This window comes from Protopterus annectens, chromosome 1.part1, assembly GCF_019279795.1.
Source record: "Protopterus annectens isolate FY-2018-M chromosome 1.part1, PAN1.0, whole genome shotgun sequence".
Taxonomy (NCBI): Eukaryota; Metazoa; Chordata; order Ceratodontiformes; family Protopteridae; genus Protopterus; species Protopterus annectens.
Window position 1 is genome coordinate 512,501,939 of NC_056726.1, and position 23,664 is coordinate 512,525,602.

The 23,664-nt window shown below is 33.0% G+C and overlaps 1 protein-coding gene across 2 annotated transcripts in view; it reads left to right on the forward strand.

The window, feature by feature from the left end:
* PDE7B (phosphodiesterase 7B) overlaps positions 1-23,664 on the forward strand; it is a 2,106,446-nt gene that overhangs the window by 562,177 nt on the left and 1,520,605 nt on the right. For both annotated transcript variants that reach the window (XM_044076350.1, XM_044076357.1), the window contains exon 2: positions 18,276-18,336. In XM_044076350.1, the coding sequence (XP_043932285.1) occupies positions 18,320-18,336 (17 nt within the window). In that variant the 5' untranslated portion in view covers positions 18,276-18,319. The remainder of the gene's footprint in view (positions 1-18,275; positions 18,337-23,664) is intronic.

The window sequence follows — 23,664 nt, forward strand, 5'->3', positions numbered from 1 at the left end:
TTAAAGTCTCAAGTATTATTTTAATGTTAATAGTAATGTATAACCAATGAGGCATGAAGCAAGATCTCCATGCACTGCTCAAAAGCTCTTCTTTCAGCTTAGTTTTGCAGAATGGCTGCTAGTTTCAGTGGTATGTACTGTATTTTCTTTGGAAACTCTGCTATTTACCTAATATAGCCACTGCCTCATATAATCCTTTTTCATTTGTTTTATTTCACTTGAGGTATTTATTGTATCATTTTAATAATAAGCCAACTATTTCTGAAAAAGGTGCAATAAATGCCTCAAGTGAAATAAAACAAATGAAAAGAGATTGTAGGGCGTATTATGATATTTTCATTGCTTGAGTTCTGCTTATTTCTGTATGAGCTGCTTAATCTGTTATGTTATTGTGATTGATTGATTCATAGGTAAGGGATATCTGCCCTTGTGGTCCATTTTAAGCCTTGTCAATTTTATAGTCAAACTGTGTACCTTGTGTCTGTGAGGTAAACACTTTAACCCACATGCTAACCCCCAACACCAAAATGAATACAAGCACCTGGAGTGCAAATAAAACCCACAGCCGTTCTGTTGTTCCTGTACCAAAGGTAAGTATTATGTCTGTTAGGACACTGACACTGTATGCTCACAAATACAAAACTGATGGCAAATATATTCAGCAAGTGTGTCTAACTATATATGACATAAAATCACCTAGAATGTTTTTGTGTACTGTGTAAAGCATCCAAACAGTTATTCAGAATTCAGTGCCATCCTGTTTATTGATCTAGATTAGGTAATCGGTGCTACAGCCAGTGCTAAGATAACAATGGGAAATGCAGTCACTAAATTTATCTTCACACTCCGAGGCATTGTAAAGCTTGAGGCCAGATGCGAAATGCAGTCATCCTTAAGAACTACAGTAAAATTTAATCAGTGCAAATTCATTGAGAGATATTCCCCTTATTGTGTGAGATAAATGCATAGAAGACTAATCGAAAACAATAAGTCTGTGCAATTACACAATGGATTTATATGCTGGCTTTTATAAACTGCCTTGATACCATCTAAATAATTTTATGATAGAGGTTTACAAATATGCTGTAACATTTCTCCAACAGCAATGCAAAGTCTATATAATTCATTTAATGTTATTATTATTGGATAATATTTTTCTTCTGCTGCCATCATCAAAGCTTCTATCTTCGTAGTGCTTGCCAGAACCAGATGGGAAGTCATTCTGACAGACAGCAAAGCAGTGGAAATGGTGGTCAGGAGGTCCGTTGCACCTCAAATTGTTCAGATGTGATTAGAATGTATACTTGACTTAATAAATAAAAGAAATCACTGATACATTTGTGTCTTCTTCTGCATTTATATATATATATATATATATATATATATATATATATATATATATATATATATATGTATATACACACATATATATATATATATATGTATATATACATATATATGTGTGTGTGTGTGTGTGTGTGTACATATATATATATATATATATATATATATATATATATATATATATATATATATATATGGATCCAGCTCACTTTGTCAAAATCCCACATCATCGAATTGCAGTTTGTTTACACTCAAAATATCAAAATCCCACTTCATTGAACCAGTGCAACAACAAGGATTTACCCAGGGTAAGTAACCGCTTACCCAAAAAGAAACAAAACACAAACCACACCATCCCTAACCCACCTCCAGTGTAGGGGGCTGTGCTCCCAAACCTCCAAACTAAATATAGCAACTCCAGTGTCTCACTATAGTTGGGAAAAGGGCTAAGTTCAGCATCTCAAACAACAGGTTACTTACCCTGTGAAAATTTTCATTGTTCCACTGCTTCAATGAAGTGGAATTTCAAAAGTTTGAGTATCGATCAATGACATGGGATTTCAACAAAGTCAGGTAGACCCATATATATATATATATATATATATATATATATATATATATATATATATAACATTTTATCTTTACCTGTCATCATGTCATCATCATCTTCTTTTGGCTGTTCCCATTAGGGGTCGCCATAGCAGATCATCTGTTTCCATTTCTTCCTGTCCTCTGCAACTTGTTCTGTCATACCAACCACCTGCATGTCCTCTCTCACCAGATCCTTAAACCTTATCTTAGGCCGTCCTCTTTTCCTGTTACCTGGTAGCTTCATCCTTAGCATCTTTTTCCCAATACACTCAGCATCCCTCCTCAGCACATGTCCAAACCAACATAATCCTGCCTCTCTGGCTTTGACTCCAACCCTTCCAACCTGGGCTGACCCTCTAATATACTTATTCCTAATCCTGTCCACCCTCATCACACCCAGTGCAAATCTTAACATCTTTAACTCTGCCACATCCAGCTCTAACTCCTGCCTTTTTGTCAATGCCACTGTCTCCAACCCATTTAACATAGCTGGCCTCACTATCCTCTTGTAGAACTTCCCTTTCACTCTGACTGGTACTTGTCTGTCACAAATCATTTCCGATACTCTTCTCCACCCACTCCATCCTGCCTGTACTTTCTTCTTCACCTCTCTTCCACATTCACCATTTCTCTGAACTATTGATCCCAAGTATTTAAACTAATCCACCTTTGCCGCCTTTATTCCTTGCATCCTCACCATTCCTCCCTCTCATTCACACACATATTCTGTCGTAGTCCTGCTGACCTTCATTTCTCTTCTCTCTAGAGCATATCTCCATCTCTCTAGGGTCTCCTACACCTGTTCCCTACTCTCACTACAGATCACAATGTCATCTGCAAACATCATAGTGCATGGAAACTCCTGTCTGATCTTGTCTGTCAACCTCTCCATCACCATTGCAAATAAGAAAGGGCTCAGAGCTGATCCTTGATGTAATCCCACCTCACAAAACTCACACATGTCCAAACACCATGATGCCTCTAAAGATCACTAAACATACCTGCAGTGTGGCTTCTCTCAATGACTACGATGGATGACCGCAGTTTTTTTCCTGAGATAATTCTCTTAGACAACTGTGTAAATTTAATCAGCATTGCTTGGCAGTACAAATGGGTAGCCTCAGGCATTTTTGGGGAAGAGCACATGACTAATTAGCACTAGCTATTATGCTGGATTACTTTATTATCCTTTAACATGTCTGCTTGGTTAGCATGGATGGTTGGACCTCTTTCTGTTGTGATTCTGATGTTTGCAGAAAAGTAGAAGTGGTCTCTGAATCAGATAGGATTACTGCAAGGGTTGGCCATTCATGGTAGGGCTTACCACCCGCAGTAACCCTTTCTGAATCCCAGGGAATGTATTTAACCCACATGCAAATTACAGTAATCTATGGGTGTGGCCTATATAAGTCAGGTATCTGTGCACCACGGATATCCTTGCTATTATGGAAACGGCATAAAACATAATTTCCAAGGTGCTCATACTAAGCAACCTCCACAAAGGGTGTTTGTGTTTGTTAGATACATTGTAACCATTTGCTTCAAGAAGTAACACTGGCTCCCTAACCTGATCTGCTGAATGGGCTCCTATCTGCAGCTGTTCAAATAGTGGGGGAGATGATTCATAGACATGAGAAGGAGGGCTTTAATGGGATTGACATGCATACAAATTATGCATGTCTCTGAACTGTTTTATAACAGAGCAGCATAACTCTGACAAACTGAACAGAAGGTATTATGCCTAGTTCTGAAGCCTCTGAATGATCAGAGATGAAAGCGCTTAATCCTTGTTATTAAATTTCAATACATTTTGTGTCATTGTAGACATTGCGGTTTTATTGCTTCCTGTGGCCAGTTCTGGTTATTAGTTCTGAATCATGTCAATGAACATCACCTGATGTTTAACTGACTTAATTAATTTTAAGTTGACATTGACTATTCTCTTTTGTCATGTCATTTCTTAGATAGTAAACCATGTACACTTAACTTCTCAAATCTTGTAATACCTACTGCAGGCAACACTGATGCAACATTATGAACTGTGCCAAATTGGATTGTACAGAAATCATGTAAGTTACGCAGATCAATCTATGCGGAGCATTCAGAAACAGCGTGTTTGCAAAGCACTGCTTAATAAGAATGTGCTGCAATCACTTGTTTTCTGAATCTCTGCCCTAGCTTCAGTGAATTTGTGTAGATATGTATCTAAAATAAATGTTTTTGCACTTTGTGCATTCATGAAATCTCTGGATTCTAGAAATGCTGGCCAATTCATCAAGTTTTCTTTCCTCCGTAGACTTCTCTGTAGAGAAGGTGAGCCAGTTGGTTCTCACTATCATCAGGCATTCAGTTGGAAAGCACACATATACCATAAGGTGATTTATCAAAGGAGATTAGCATCTCTCTGCAAAACAATGAAGAAACACACCAACAGACTATGTTCTTTTCCATATGCACATAGTACAGCAAACACATTTAATTGTGCAAATGATACAAAATGTTTGCCTGATTTGCTAATAGACTTTTATAATTCCTTTAATGGAACAATGCTTTTAGTTCAGTGACTTATGCAGGAAATAATGTTGCCATGATGTTTTTTTCACGGTAGACCCACCTTTATAGAGAAGCATCACCACTGCAGAGTGCCATAAAGCGGGAGCAAATCCTACTGCTAAGTTCAGGTTAAACAGTTTGAGGAGTGGTTCAGTGAGGACATATTTGGTACTATTTATTACATTTCTTGGCATGTTTTCAGGCCCCAAGGAGGAAATATATTTGGCCTTTGACAGCACCCTCAGAACATGTTCTTTAGAGATAAGAGCTGGTGAAGAGATTCTGGAATATGTGAAGTTTAGATAGATGTCTTGGGGTGACGTTTATACTAAACTTGTTTGCTAGTACATTGTTTGATGTCAAGGGGGTCCTATTCAGGATGAGTCCTAAGCATTGTTGGGTGTTGTCCCGTAGTTTCCTAATGTTGCCAAACAAGGAGTTGTACTAATGCTTAGCTTCAGAAACTATACTAAGTTCATGGGTTTATTACTCCTAACAGTATTTTTCATTTTCCTGGTAATATTTTTTTATTCTATCCTTATTTTGAGGAGTTTTTGATTTGCTGTCTAATTTAACAAGTTTTTTTTTTCTCTTTCTATAAACTTTGTTTATGCTGGTGGACCACTGGCATGGTTTGTTTTTTGAATTTCCCTTTGTATTTTGCTCTCATTGGGACTGCTAATTCACTGAATTTGTCTAAGTGGGCATAGGTTCACAGGTTAGTACTAGGCTAACTGCCATTGTGAGCCATTTTAAGCCTAGCCAATTATCCCTTGTGAGACTCAAACCCTGCACCTTGTGTTTGTAAGGCAAACACCTTAACCATTAGGCCACCCTAATAGATTAGAGCTCCTTAGTAAAATTGACTGCTGTGTCTGTATCTGAGATGATACTGTGCTATCAGAGATGAATCCTGAGATTTTGTCATATCATTTTATGAGGTTTACTCATTTCAAATCTTTACATTCAGAATATTAGTTGGAATTACTTTGTTCATTTTGAAGGCAAATGTCAAAAGTTTATGGTATGACTTAACTGGGGAAGGAGAGACCAGAAGAACAGTACATGTAGATTGTGTATTCACAAGGATCAGATCTAAAATATTATGTCATCTGGTGAGTTTATTAACTATCTGTTCCATTTTTGTTCCAGTTATTTTTTTGTTAAGTAAGTCCAGGAACTTCCGGGAATGCCATGCATTGGCAGGTATAGATGTTCCAGTTTATGGTGAGGAAGTTAAAATCTCCCAGAATAATGGAGGTCTTGTTAATATTGAGTTGTTCAAATACTTCCAAGAATCTAGCATGATCAGCTGTGGGCATGGACAGTGTCCTGTAGCAGGCACTGTTGGTAGTCTGCCATATTTATGTTGAGCTGGAGTTTTATGAGTTTTGTTTGTAGGTTTCTGGAACTCTGTCAGAGGTGATGTGATCCTTGACAAGAACAGAGATGCCAAAACAGTTAACATCAGGCCTGAAAGCGTGGTAGGCACAAAAGCAGTTATGAGGAGTCCTTTCATGGTGTTTAAATCTGTCTCAGTAATGACACAAACCTGGATATTGTACATGCAATTTGCTTTTGAGACTTCTGGAGAAGAGACACCAGAATGTGGTCCACATTATGGTGTGATGAATGTATTACATTAAAATATCTATTACCTGGACTCTGTCTAAAAATGCACTATCTAGACAGCAAAGGCTTTAGGCCATATGCAAATTCTTTTGAGGTGCAGGCCATCCATTGCAAAGCTAGTTGAACTACCAATTATCTCATCCCATACTGACATATGCTGGGTCCACCTAGATTTGCACCACTTATTTAGACAGTTGTTAAAGCCAATTATCTTTTCTTTGTACTTAGACATCGTTTTTAGTGAAGGAAATATTCCTCATGACAAGTGTCTTACCTGCATTTGTCACATACATAAAAAGTTCTGATATGTCTCTTTCTCTCTCTCTCTGCATGTCCCTCAGGATTTTGCATCCCTGGTCTTTGTCTCCCACATGGCACACTACCATGTTATAGTTATATCTGCCCTGAGAAAGGTTCTTTTGAGCCCTTGTATCACCACCATAAAGCCAATTATCTTTTCTTTGTACTTAGGCATCGTTTTTAGTGAAGGAAATATTCCTCATGACAAGTGTCTTACCTGCATTTGTCACATACATACAAAGTTCTGATATGTCTCTTTCTCTCTCTCTCTCTCTCTCTCTCTCTCTCTCTCTCTGCATGTCCCTCAGGACTTTGCATCCCTGGTCTTTGTCTCCCACATGGAACACTACCATGTTATAGTTATATCTGCCCTGAGAAAGGTTCTTTTGAGCCCTTGTATCACTGAAGATTCTGGCACCCAAAAGGCAACTAACTACAACCCTAGTCTTCTCCAGCTTTGTGAGTGGAGAATTTATTTGTATGCCTACAAATTTAGTCACTAAGCACTAAGGCATTTTTGGTAACTGAGTGTTTAGGTGTACAAGCCCGGGAGGAAATTTGTTGGACAACTCCCATTGAGACTTACTCTTACTAATTCTAGGAGGCATTTGTAAAGATTTTTAAAATGTCTTCAGTGTTTGATATTTTACTATTATTTTGCTGAGAATGTGGTGTAGGTAAGGGTATGAGTATATGATGCTCAGTGTATATGATTTTAGGTGAAATGGATGCCTCTAAATTAGTTAATTATTTGTATATCTTCTAAGCAGAATTATTTGTGTTATTATTTGTTATCAGCAACCATAAAGCTGTTCCTACACTGCCTGATGAGACCAAGTGCAATGAGGCTGGCAGCAGAAGAGAAACATTTTAGCTGGCTTCCATAATGTCCAGTGATTCAAGTATTACATTGAAAAGTGCACAGATAAGGTAAATGTGACTAAGTAAACTAATTTAATTTAAATTATGGAGACATGCACAGGCTAAATTATTTTGAGAAACTTAGTAGGTTAATTCTAGTTTATGTAATAGTGCCCAGGCTTAACTAAAGCAGTAGGTGGTTTTGTGGGGAAAATGCATTGAAATGTGTATTTGTATCTAGTAAGTGAAAGAAGAGAACATTTTGGGGGCCTCAAAGCTGGGGACTACAGGATATTTCTTTAATTAAAGCAGTTAACCACGTTCAAGCACAACTGTACACAAGTTACAGTGCATATTGGTGGATAGAGCTGTGACCTAGTGCCACAGAGGACAGTGGTTAGTCTCAATTAGTAGTGGAACAGTAGCTCAAGACATCCAATATTGACATGCAATGCAGCTTGGGGAACCTATTCAAAGATGTCGACAGCAAACTGAAAAATAGTTTTGGAGAATAGTATAGATATGAGATAAACAGATCAAATCACCTGCATGTATATAGTACATATTGCAACCCTGCTGTGCATAGTGCAGCACCATGCAGGAATGCCAGATCTAAAACAAATTCTAAGGTTTCAAAAACAAAATTCTCCCAGAACTCAATAGCTAAAAATAATTTCATTTATAAATAGCTTCCAAGTAATCAAAACTCTTGCACTTCCCTGGTTCTCTCTTCTCTTGCCAGAGAAAAACAGAATGTAACTTTTATAGCTAAACCAGTTACATTAATGATATAGTTTTCTGCCCGACTGTTAATTAAACAATTTGGCAATTACATCACTAATTTACAACTACTTACCTACAGTAATTCATCAGTATTACAGCTGAAACCCTGAATGGCATAATCACCCGCTGTCCTCCTGTGAATATTAATGCCATAAACAGTTTTTAAAAATTGTCTTTTAATGCACGGGTATGGAATGACCTTTGTTTTTTGTATAAAAAACAAAAGCCATTTCACATCTTTAAATGTGATCTTTAAGCCTCACTTTCAGAGTACATCTGCTTTATTTCTCCATGGTCTGTGCTTTCTCAAATCAGTTTAGCACAGCAAGCTTGGTCCAATGCCTTTAACTACTGTACCTTAAAACAAAATCATTTGCCAGCATTTTCTTTTTTCCTGTGTACATCTTAAAAAAATACTATCAGCCTAATTTAAACATGTTACTTACTTCTTTAAATTGTAGGTCACTCATTACAATGACACCACTCGCAGTATCAGTCTCAAAGTTGACATGTTTCCATTCTAATTGCACTTGAATTTTGAATGGCTTGACTTTTTAAATATGTTCCCTTGCATACTGCATTTTTGACCTTCATTTTCACTGCAATACACTGTATCATGAATATTATATGAATAAGTTCTAAACTTCTGCAATACACTGTATCATGAATATTATATGAATAAGTTCTAAACTTCTGCAATACACTGTATCATGAATATTATATGAATAAGTTCTAAACTTCTGCAATACACTGTATCATGAATATTATATGAATAAGTTCTAAACTTCTGCAATACACTGTATCATGAATATTATATGAATAAGTTCTAAACTTCTGCAATACACTGTATCATGAATATTATATGAATAAGTTCTAAACTTCTGCAATACACTGTATCATGAATATTATATGAATAAGTTCTAAACTTCTGCAATACACTGTATCATGAATATTATATGAATAAGTTCTAAACTTCTGCAATACACTGTATCATGAATATTATATGAATAAGTTCTAAACTTCTGCAATACACTGTATCATGAATATTATATGAATAAGTTCTAAACTTCTGCAATACACTGTATCATGAATATTATATGAATAAGTTCTAAACTTCTGCAATACACTGTATCATGAATATTATATGAATAAGTTCTAAACTTCTGCAATACACTGTATCATGAATATTATATGAATAAGTTCTAAACTTCTGCAATACACTGTATCATGAATATTATATGAATAAGTTCTAAACTTCTGCAATACACTGTATCATGAATATTATATGAATAAGTTCTAAACTTCTGCAATACACTGTATCATGAATATTATATGAATAAGTTCTAAACTTCTGCAATACACTGTATCATGAATATTATATGAATAAGTTCTAAACTTCTGCAATACACTGTATCATGAATATTATATGAATAAGTTCTAAACTTCTGCAATACACTGTATCATGAATATTATATGAATAAGTTCTAAACTTCTGCAATACACTGTATCATGAATATTATATGAATAAGTTCTAAACTTCTGCAATACACTGTATCATGAATATTATATGAATAAGTTCTAAACTTCTGCAATACACTGTATCATGAATATTATATGAATAAGTTCTAAACTTCTGCAATACACTGTATCATGAATATTATATGAATAAGTTCTAAACTTCTGCAATACACTGTATCATGAATATTATATGAATAAGTTCTAAACTTCTGCAATACACTGTATCATGAATATTATATGAATAAGTTCTAAACTTCTGCAATACACTGTATCATGAATATTATATGAATAAGTTCTAAACTTCTGCAATACACTGTATCATGAATATTATATGAATAAGTTCTAAACTTCTGCAATACACTGTATCATGAATATTATATGAATAAGTTCTAAACTTCTGCAATACACTGTATCATGAATATTATATGAATAAGTTCTAAACTTCTGCAATACACTGTATCATGAATATTATATGAATAAGTTCTAAACTTCTGCAATACACTGTATCATGAATATTATATGAATAAGTTCTAAACTTCTGCAATACACTGTATCATGAATATTATATGAATAAGTTCTAAACTTCTGCAATACACTGTATCATGAATATTATATGAATAAGTTCTAAACTTCTGCAATACACTGTATCATGAATATTATATGAATAAGTTCTAAACTTCTGCAATACACTGTATCATGAATATTATATGAATAAGTTCTAAACTTCTGCAATACACTGTATCATGAATATTATATGAATAAGTTCTAAACTTCTGCAATACACTGTATCATGAATATTATATGAATAAGTTCTAAACTTCTGCAATACACTGTATCATGAATATTATATGAATAAGTTCTAAACTTCTGCAATACACTGTATCATGAATATTATATGAATAAGTTCTAAACTTCTGCAATACACTGTATCATGAATATTATATGAATAAGTTCTAAACTTCTGCAATACACTGTATCATGAATATTATATGAATAAGTTCTAAACTTCTGCAATACACTGTATCATGAATATTATATGAATAAGTTCTAAACTTCTGCAATACACTGTATCATGAATATTATATGAATAAGTTCTAAACTTCTGCAATACACTGTATCATGAATATTATATGAATAAGTTCTAAACTTCTGCAATACACTGTATCATGAATATTATATGAATAAGTTCTAAACTTCTGCAATACACTGTATCATGAATATTATATGAATAAGTTCTAAACTTCTGCAATACACTGTATCATGAATATTATATGAATAAGTTCTAAACTTCTGCAATACACTGTATCATGAATATTATATGAATAAGTTCTAAACTTCTGCAATACACTGTATCATGAATATTATATGAATAAGTTCTAAACTTCTGCAATACACTGTATCATGAATATTATATGAATAAGTTCTAAACTTCTGCAATACACTGTATCATGAATATTATATGAATAAGTTCTAAACTTCTGCAATACACTGTATCATGAATATTATATGAATAAGTTCTAAACTTCTGCAATACACTGTATCATGAATATTATATGAATAAGTTCTAAACTTCTGCAATACACTGTATCATGAATATTATATGAATAAGTTCTAAACTTCTGCAATACACTGTATCATGAATATTATATGAATAAGTTCTAAACTTCTGCAATACACTGTATCATGAATATTATATGAATAAGTTCTAAACTTCTGCAATACACTGTATCATGAATATTATATGAATAAGTTCTAAACTTCTGCAATACACTGTATCATGAATATTATATGAATAAGTTCTAAACTTCTGCAATACACTGTATCATGAATATTATATGAATAAGTTCTAAACTTCTGCAATACACTGTATCATGAATATTATATGAATAAGTTCTAAACTTCTGCAATACACTGTATCATGAATATTATATGAATAAGTTCTAAACTTCTGCAATACACTGTATCATGAATATTATATGAATAAGTTCTAAACTTCTGCAATACACTGTATCATGAATATTATATGAATAAGTTCTAAACTTCTGCAATACACTGTATCATGAATATTATATGAATAAGTTCTAAACTTCTGCAATACACTGTATCATGAATATTATATGAATAAGTTCTAAACTTCTGCAATACACTGTATCATGAATATTATATGAATAAGTTCTAAACTTCTGCAATACACTGTATCATGAATATTATATGAATAAGTTCTAAACTTCTGCAATACACTGTATCATGAATATTATATGAATAAGTTCTAAACTTCTGCAATACACTGTATCATGAATATTATATGAATAAGTTCTAAACTTCTGCAATACACTGTATCATGAATATTATATGAATAAGTTCTAAACTTCTGCAATACACTGTATCATGAATATTATATGAATAAGTTCTAAACTTCTGCAATACACTGTATCATGAATATTATATGAATAAGTTCTAAACTTCTGCAATACACTGTATCATGAATATTATATGAATAAGTTCTAAACTTCTGCAATACACTGTATCATGAATATTATATGAATAAGTTCTAAACTTCTGCAATACACTGTATCATGAATATTATATGAATAAGTTCTAAACTTCTGCAATACACTGTATCATGAATATTATATGAATAAGTTCTAAACTTCTGCAATACACTGTATCATGAATATTATATGAATAAGTTCTAAACTTCTGCAATACACTGTATCATGAATATTATATGAATAAGTTCTAAACTTCTGCAATACACTGTATCATGAATATTATATGAATAAGTTCTAAACTTCTGCAATACACTGTATCATGAATATTATATGAATAAGTTCTAAACTTCTGCAATACACTGTATCATGAATATTATATGAATAAGTTCTAAACTTCTGCAATACACTGTATCATGAATATTATATGAATAAGTTCTAAACTTCTGCAATACACTGTATCATGAATATTATATGAATAAGTTCTAAACTTCTGCAATACACTGTATCATGAATATTATATGAATAAGTTCTAAACTTCTGCAATACACTGTATCATGAATATTATATGAATAAGTTCTAAACTTCTGCAATACACTGTATCATGAATATTATATGAATAAGTTCTAAACTTCTGCAATACACTGTATCATGAATATTATATGAATAAGTTCTAAACTTCTGCAATACACTGTATCATGAATATTATATGAATAAGTTCTAAACTTCTGCAATACACTGTATCATGAATATTATATGAATAAGTTCTAAACTTCTGCAATACACTGTATCATGAATATTATATGAATAAGTTCTAAACTTCTGCAATACACTGTATCATGAATATTATATGAATAAGTTCTAAACTTCTGCAATACACTGTATCATGAATATTATATGAATAAGTTCTAAACTTCTGCAATACACTGTATCATGAATATTATATGAATAAGTTCTAAACTTCTGCAATACACTGTATCATGAATATTATATGAATAAGTTCTAAACTTCTGCAATACACTGTATCATGAATATTATATGAATAAGTTCTAAACTTCTGCAATACACTGTATCATGAATATTATATGAATAAGTTCTAAACTTCTGCAATACACTGTATCATGAATATTATATGAATAAGTTCTAAACTTCTGCAATACACTGTATCATGAATATTATATGAATAAGTTCTAAACTTCTGCAATACACTGTATCATGAATATTATATGAATAAGTTCTAAACTTCTGCAATACACTGTATCATGAATATTATATGAATAAGTTCTAAACTTCTGCAATACACTGTATCATGAATATTATATGAATAAGTTCTAAACTTCTGCAATACACTGTATCATGAATATTATATGAATAAGTTCTAAACTTCTGCAATACACTGTATCATGAATATTATATGAATAAGTTCTAAACTTCTGCAATACACTGTATCATGAATATTATATGAATAAGTTCTAAACTTCTGCAATACACTGTATCATGAATATTATATGAATAAGTTCTAAACTTCTGCAATACACTGTATCATGAATATTATATGAATAAGTTCTAAACTTCTGCAATACACTGTATCATGAATATTATATGAATAAGTTCTAAACTTCTGCAATACACTGTATCATGAATATTATATGAATAAGTTCTAAACTTCTGCAATACACTGTATCATGAATATTATATGAATAAGTTCTAAACTTCTGCAATACACTGTATCATGAATATTATATGAATAAGTTCTAAACTTCTGCAATACACTGTATCATGAATATTATATGAATAAGTTCTAAACTTCTGCAATACACTGTATCATGAATATTATATGAATAAGTTCTAAACTTCTGCAATACACTGTATCATGAATATTATATGAATAAGTTCTAAACTTCTGCAATACACTGTATCATGAATATTATATGAATAAGTTCTAAACTTCTGCAATACACTGTATCATGAATATTATATGAATAAGTTCTAAACTTCTGCAATACACTGTATCATGAATATTATATGAATAAGTTCTAAACTTCTGCAATACACTGTATCATGAATATTATATGAATAAGTTCTAAACTTCTGCAATACACTGTATCATGAATATTATATGAATAAGTTCTAAACTTCTGCAATACACTGTATCATGAATATTATATGAATAAGTTCTAAACTTCTGCAATACACTGTATCATGAATATTATATGAATAAGTTCTAAACTTCTGCAATACACTGTATCATGAATATTATATGAATAAGTTCTAAACTTCTGCAATACACTGTATCATGAATATTATATGAATAAGTTCTAAACTTCTGCAATACACTGTATCATGAATATTATATGAATAAGTTCTAAACTTCTGCAATACACTGTATCATGAATATTATATGAATAAGTTCTAAACTTCTGCAATACACTGTATCATGAATATTATATGAATAAGTTCTAAACTTCTGCAATACACTGTATCATGAATATTATATGAATAAGTTCTAAACTTCTGCAATACACTGTATCATGAATATTATATGAATAAGTTCTAAACTTCTGCAATACACTGTATCATGAATATTATATGAATAAGTTCTAAACTTCTGCAATACACTGTATCATGAATATTATATGAATAAGTTCTAAACTTCTGCAATACACTGTATCATGAATATTATATGAATAAGTTCTAAACTTCTGCAATACACTGTATCATGAATATTATATGAATAAGTTCTAAACTTCTGCAATACACTGTATCATGAATATTATATGAATAAGTTCTAAACTTCTGCAATACACTGTATCATGAATATTATATGAATAAGTTCTAAACTTCTGCAATACACTGTATCATGAATATTATATGAATAAGTTCTAAACTTCTGCAATACACTGTATCATGAATATTATATGAATAAGTTCTAAACTTCTGCAATACACTGTATCATGAATATTATATGAATAAGTTCTAAACTTCTGCAATACACTGTATCATGAATATTATATGAATAAGTTCTAAACTTCTGCAATACACTGTATCATGAATATTATATGAATAAGTTCTAAACTTCTGCAATACACTGTATCATGAATATTATATGAATAAGTTCTAAACTTCTGCAATACACTGTATCATGAATATTATATGAATAAGTTCTAAACTTCTGCAATACACTGTATCATGAATATTATATGAATAAGTTCTAAACTTCTGCAATACACTGTATCATGAATATTATATGAATAAGTTCTAAACTTCTGCAATACACTGTATCATGAATATTATATGAATAAGTTCTAAACTTCTGCAATACACTGTATCATGAATATTATATGAATAAGTTCTAAACTTCTGCAATACACTGTATCATGAATATTATATGAATAAGTTCTAAACTTCTGCAATACACTGTATCATGAATATTATATGAATAAGTTCTAAACTTCTGCAATACACTGTATCATGAATATTATATGAATAAGTTCTAAACTTCTGCAATACACTGTATCATGAATATTATATGAATAAGTTCTAAACTTCTGCAATACACTGTATCATGAATATTATATGAATAAGTTCTAAACTTCTGCAATACACTGTATCATGAATATTATATGAATAAGTTCTAAACTTCTGCAATACACTGTATCATGAATATTATATGAATAAGTTCTAAACTTCTGCAATACACTGTATCATGAATATTATATGAATAAGTTCTAAACTTCTGCAATACACTGTATCATGAATATTATATGAATAAGTTCTAAACTTCTGCAATACACTGTATCATGAATATTATATGAATAAGTTCTAAACTTCTGCAATACACTGTATCATGAATATTATATGAATAAGTTCTAAACTTCTGCAATACACTGTATCATGAATATTATATGAATAAGTTCTAAACTTCTGCAATACACTGTATCATGAATATTATATGAATAAGTTCTAAACTTCTGCAATACACTGTATCATGAATATTATATGAATAAGTTCTAAACTTCTGCAATACACTGTATCATGAATATTATATGAATAAGTTCTAAACTTCTGCAATACACTGTATCATGAATATTATATGAATAAGTTCTAAACTTCTGCAATACACTGTATCATGAATATTATATGAATAAGTTCTAAACTTCTGCAATACACTGTATCATGAATATTATATGAATAAGTTCTAAACTTCTGCAATACACTGTATCATGAATATTATATGAATAAGTTCTAAACTTCTGCAATACACTGTATCATGAATATTATATGAATAAGTTCTAAACTTCTGCAATACACTGTATCATGAATATTATATGAATAAGTTCTAAACTTCTGCAATACACTGTATCATGAATATTATATGAATAAGTTCTAAACTTCTGCAATACACTGTATCATGAATATTATATGAATAAGTTCTAAACTTCTGCAATACACTGTATCATGAATATTATATGAATAAGTTCTAAACTTCTGCAATACACTGTATCATGAATATTATATGAATAAGTTCTAAACTTCTGCAATACACTGTATCATGAATATTATATGAATAAGTTCTAAACTTCTGCAATACACTGTATCATGAATATTATATGAATAAGTTCTAAACTTCTGCAATACACTGTATCATGAATATTATATGAATAAGTTCTAAACTTCTGCAATACACTGTATCATGAATATTATATGAATAAGTTCTAAACTTCTGCAATACACTGTATCATGAATATTATATGAATAAGTTCTAAACTTCTGCAATACACTGTATCATGAATATTATATGAATAAGTTCTAAACTTCTGCAATACACTGTATCATGAATATTATATGAATAAGTTCTAAACTTCTGCAATACACTGTATCATGAATATTATATGAATAAGTTCTAAACTTCTTTTCAATACTTTCAACATTTGCTTTTTTAAAATGTTTCTTTCTTAATCCAATGAGGATGGGGAGAAAAGTTCCATAACACAAAACCACAGAGAAGTCAAAATGGCCGGTCAGTTTTAAGAAGCATATCTCAGTGTAACTGACTTTTTATTCCTGGGACCAAAACTTGGTTCACCATTTTTAAAACAGTAATTAACTAACATCCAGCAAAAAAAAAAGTTACCACAACATATTCTTTTGTTTGCCATGTAGCAGAATACTGGCATGTGGAGACATTTGATGATTTTATTTGTAGTTGATCAGTGCCTTTGAGTAAGATAGATAATTTCAGGTTTCATCAGCTACGGTGGTGCAGCGGTTAGCATTGTTGCCTCACAGCAAGAGGTTCTCTGGTTCGATTCTCAACTGGGGTGCCTTCTGTGCGGAGTCTGCATGTCCTCCCTGTGGTTGTGTGGGTTTCTTCTGGGTGCTCTGGTTTCATCCAAAGACATGCATTAGGTGGATTGAACACTCTAAACTGGCTGTAGGTGTGAGTGTGTGTGTGCCTTCTGTGGAAGGTTGGGTGCCGGGCTGGCAACTCGACACCGTAAAACTCCACTGCCAGTCATGAGCGGACAGATGATCTGCTGTGGCAACCCCTAACCGGGAAAAGCCGAAAGAAGAAGAAGATTGGACTAGTAGGTAACTATAGGGCATTCATTTATTATATGTGTGTTTGACTGTTTGTTTATATTAATTAGGTGAGACCAAACAACATAAGGGCCTCTTTTAGAGATGGTGCAGAAACATCGTTTGACAGAAAACCTGGCCAAAATTACATAGTATATTGATGGAGACTGACAGAGTCAATGTTAAGAAAAAAGTTTGTTAGAACTTCATGGTGTCATATTTCTGTTGCATTCTGTTAGACAATAAATGTGTGACACATGGCAATACACTCTGAAGAATCGCCAAAAGTAGCAAAAAAAAAAAAACATTTATCACCTTGCGTTAAGAAGGTATTTCTCATTCCCTGCTTTGCAATTCACATTTCATTACTATCACTCTGGGGTTGGGCTTCATAATATGAAGGAACCTGGATAGCCAACAGCATTTGCGAAATGAACTAAGTAAAACTGTATGCTATGCTAATTTAAATACATCAACACACATCATGACTCTGTAACATCTGATTATAGCAGTGTTAGTTTTTTTGAACATTTGCATTGAATCATGAAGTGAAAATATTTTAATTTCTGCAAACACACCTCTACTGGTTTAATTTTTTTAAATGTCTTTCTTTTCCCCTTTCAGAGGTGTGGAACAATCTCATTTGACAGTGCAGATCAGAATGCCATATGTGTTCGCATGCTAGGTAAGACCTCCCTTACAATTCTGTTATGTTGTTGTTGTTGTGGACTGTATCTACTAAGCATGAAGTGACAAAGGAGGGAACAGTAAGAAAATTAAGTTTGATGATTTTTTTATTTGAAAGTTGATTGCACGCATTGCTACTTATTTTAAACTTTGATTATTTAATGTAGATATTTATATGCTGTAAATTCTGTACTTGTCCTATTTTGGGTGCATAAGAAGGCAAAAAAGAACAAATGCTTACTCAGAAAACACATTAGATACTTTAAAAATACAGTTTATTTCCAGCAAGGTCTTCAGGCCACTACATTAAAAAGACTTACATTAACACAAATGTGTTAATTCATTCTGTACTCGCTTAAAGGTGTGGGTGTTTTGTGCCCTAGAGGTAGGATGTGGAAATGAAAACTAATCACATAAACATTTTTTCTTCCAAATTTAGAAAGTGATGACAAGTTCATTCTTATAAGCACAGTGATGTTTTAATGTTACCTTATAGTGCTCACACAGGCACTTTAGTTTCAGCTGCTTTTTGATTTGTCTTTCTAAGGTCTTACTGTGAGCCTTACATGGTTGAAGATCTATTGTGACAAACTTAAAGCAGGAGATGAGGCTCTCCAGGGAAATATCAATGTACTCTCTACTGGGAGGATACATGCAAATTACAAAGAATGCTTTGTGGTGTATACAATGACTGTTCTGTATGACTTTTCTTTCTATTGCCCAAACTAATGCAGTCCCCACTGCAAAGTCATAACTGCATTAAGAAACATTAGTTGTGAAATTACTGACAAGACAATATAACAGAGGTCACTGAGACAAAATTTACTAATAATTATACAATGGAAGATCTTTAATATTCAAAACAAGTATGCTGACTGGTCAGCCCAACCAGCATGCCCTTTGTAAATCGATCATATACCAACAGGAAAAGTCCTGCAGCTAAGGTATCATTGAGTGGCTGAACTTCCCTGTCAGCATATACAATAGTCTTCTACATTGTGAAGTTATTCCTAAGCTACTAAATCACCTGTGATGTTTTTTCTACCAGAAGAGCTGTTGTGTCTTTCGGCTTTTCCCGGTTAGGGGTCGCAACAGAGGAACTCCGGTCCGCTAATGATTGGCAGTAGATTTTTACGTGCCGAGTTGCCAGCCCTGACGCACAACCTTCAATGAAGGTACGCCAATTCATGCATGTCTCCACACAGAAGACGCTCTAGCTGAGAATCGAACAGGACAACGTCTTACTGTGAGGCGACAACGCTACTGCAGCACCACCACAGCTAAAAAAAAAAAAAAAAAAAGAAATCAGAAATGTAGCTGATTTTTCTTGTAGAAAGAGCATCATGGCTGACACAGGAGCTTACGAATACCTTCCCCATATAATCTTCAAAAATAAAACAAAACTTTTCTTTGCACTACCTGCCAATCATCAGACCCCTCACAATCACTCGGCAGAAATTGGAAACAATTTATTTTCCAGCTACTAGAGAAATGGACCAAAATACCAGTGAACTTCATTAAAATTGAAAGGACACATACCACTACATGGCACCAGGACAATCATGGAAACCCAGAACAAGTCCTGGTAAGATTTGCAATGTATAGGCAAAAAGAAATCATACTAACACATCCGTAAAAGGCAAGGTCTAAATGGGTGTGCTAGTTTGCAAGAGTGTTTATACACCATGATTGTTCTGCTGAAACAAGGAGGAAAAGGCAGGCTTTTTTTTACCAGTGATAAAATTAACAAAGCATAAGGGTGTGAAAGTGAAAATAATTTACCCAACCACTTGTAAAATATTTTTACCTGGTTGTGTTAAAACCACAGAGTATCCTAAGTAGGCACTAACCTCTCTGGAAGGCAGGTTACTTCCGTTTACTTGGGTTTTTTTTTTTTTTTTTTACTAACCATTTAGAGCAGATGATAGATGTGTACTGCACACACTTGCAGCTTCAAGGTATGAATGCAGTGACTCCCCCCCACACAACACACACATATACAAGAAACAGACGGCTAAGCTAAACAAGAGAATACCTTGATATTTTACGCACATCAGGCTTTCATGTTCATCACACCTAAAATCCGCTTGTAAGAGAGGACTCACTGTCAACTCAAATACTAGTTTATTTTTAAATCTTTTCAAAAACATAATCAGGACAAACTAATTAATATTCCAGAATGAGCACGCTGATTGGATAGTTCAAAGACAGTGCCTGTTTTGGATTAACTGAATAAAATATTAAAAAAATTAGAAATATAACAAATAAAATATAAAAAACTAAACCTATCATAAAACCACTTAGACTTGTACTGTAATACTAAACCAATACAACGTCATGTAAACAGTACAATCTGAAGATAAACAACAAACACATCAGAAGCAGTATAGAGATGTAAAACAAACTACAACAGCAAAACACAGTAAAAGCTTTAAAAAACTATAATTCTCATCTTTTAAAAAATTAAAAATAATTTATATTTAAATTAAAAAAAAATACAATAAAGAATAAACTTCAGCTAAAAGTCTGGAATTAGTTTCTCTCAGAAAAAGTGGACAAATAAAAAGTAAAACAAACAGAAACCTAAATAACAAAAACAAAAACAGAACACAAAACTAACATCACTGTATAATAGCAATAACCCAAGGCTGGGTGTGGGTAATGATGGATTTACCCATGGGTGGCTTTGTTTGGTCACTAGGGCTTTGCCCACATGACCAAAGCACACCAACCGTGGGTAAATCCAGCATTACCCAAACCCAGCCATGGGTTATTGCTATATTGCTATAGTATATATATATATATATATATATATATATATATATATATACACATAGATATATATATATATATATATATGGGTCTACTATACATGATCGAAATGATCGAAATTGCAGAAAGCCGAAACCCATATGGCCGAGACCATATGTTCGACTTCCGCAATTTCGAACATGTAAAAAAAAAGAAATACACAGCATTAACACACTTTCTTATTGTTAGCAGGGGGGCTACGCCCCCCCTTAACCTTAATATACCGACTCTGAGATCGCACTACAGTGCAGAAATGGAAATATTTCCATTCCGCACTACATGTCTGTTACACATGGTCGGGATTCCAAAAGTCGAACATATGGTCTCGGCCATATGGGTTTCGACTTTGTGGCATTTCAACCATGTGTAGTTGACCTATATATATATATATATATATATATATATATATATATATATATAAATATATGTAGATAGATGTAGATATAGATGTACATGTAGATATATATGGAGTCCTGCATTCAGTCTAAATGCTGGTTTGTTGACATCTGTTTAATCAACTGCATTTGGTTGATACAGACACATGGTCGACAGATTTGTGAGATCGACAATCCACAGGTAGGGGAATATTCCCTTTCCCCAAGGATTGCGTAGTCTTGGAGTTAATATATATAATTAGCATCATTAAAACACTGTGTTATTTGTTTTCTGTGCGTGTAAATTGCATGTGTCAAGGTTCTTTCTTGATTCATGCGGTAAAGTGTCAGCTTTTGGTTTGTCAACCTTCTGAGATTGCCATATGGGCTACTAGACCCACACACATATATATTTAAAGACAGAGAGAGATATAGATATATATGTATCTATTATTTCTCATTGAGCAGGCACATTTTTAACATTTAGCATATCGTCATACTAACATCAAAACACGTAACATCGACACATTGTGTGCATGCTCCAAGGATTACCCCAGAGTGGGCTAAATCAACAGCAAGTGTTTCCCCCTGCACCCCCATACTCCCTAATAATTATATATATCAGCTCCAAAACTGCACAATTCTCTGGGAAAGGGAATATTCCCTTACCTGGGAATTGCTGATCTCTGTCACATGAAAGACATTTAAAAATATGTTCATGATGACCAAATGGTGTCAGCTAGGCAGACTTTGACATTGTCCTCATTTAATTGAAATAATACACTTACATACATACATATATATCTATATATACATACATACATATATATATATATATATATATATATATATATATATATATATATGTGTGTGTGTGTATTGTGTGTGTGTGTGTGTGTGTGTATATTTCATATACATATATACATAGATATGGGTGACATTCATGATACCAAGAAATCAACATTTTGAAACATTTTAATGCACGGGACATCATCCTGCACCCCCCACACCCCCTCTTAAATATATATGCCAACTCTGGGATCACAGAGAAGTGGGAAAAAGGCAAATCCCCCTTTCAATATTTTGAGTTTTGAACTTTTGTGGGCTTTCAGCATTTTGACTTTTCAATGACACTCATATATATATATAGAGAGAGAGAGAGAGAGAGAGAGATGGGCATTTCTTGGCCTTTGTCTTTATCTGAAAAGGTTTCAAGCTGCATAAGCTAAAGCACTTCTGGTGATTCCCAGAAGGGTGAGGAATGTAAACCTATATTTTCTTGTCTGTGAGTGATAAAGCTGATTTCTGTTTTACCTGCTCCATTTTGTTTTCTGTTTTAAGATCTGCTTGGCATGGTGCTTTTGTTCTATTTGAGAGAGAGAGAGAGAGAGAGAGAGAGAGAGAGACATTTAAATTATCTAGGCTGAACATGGAAGGGGTCTATTTGTACTTCTCTTATATACTGTGACTGTGCTTTAGCAGTTAAAAAAAAACTGTATTGTCTGCTGCTAATTTAAGTAGTCAATTGCACTGTATTACATTGTATCTGTTAGTTGTAGGGCTATTGTAGGTAGTTAGTGTGGTCTTGTTACAACTGGGCTCCAAACTAGCTATTCTACATTAAGGAGGTGCTTTTCTGCATGCATGTGGCAGAAGTGTGCTGATCTAACCTGTCTGAATTTGGGATTGCTGGTGGAAGGTTATTGTGTGCTTTCCTGATTGGTAGTTAACTTAAAAATTGTTTCTCTTTGCTCATATTTAAGCCTCGCATTTGAGTGGTGCTGCTATTTGCACAGCAGTGGTTAGCAGTGCCCTTGTATAGACACAAAACCTTAGAAGCTCAGTTTTTCCCTTTCCTACTTTATGTGAGAGATGTAGTTATACCATGACATTGGATACAAAGCTCTCACATAAGCAGAAAAGGAGAAATTGAATGCCAAACAGGTTGTCAGCAGACACACACTTCCCACACTAAATGACACAACTCATAAACTCACATATGCAGAGCTACTCACAAGTAACTTACCAAAAGGCCAGAGGCCTCCCAAATGGAAAGCACCCGCACACATAACAATGCAAAAACAACCACAACACATAATAACACACACAACAGTGTCTCAACAAATAAGCACATAAGGTGT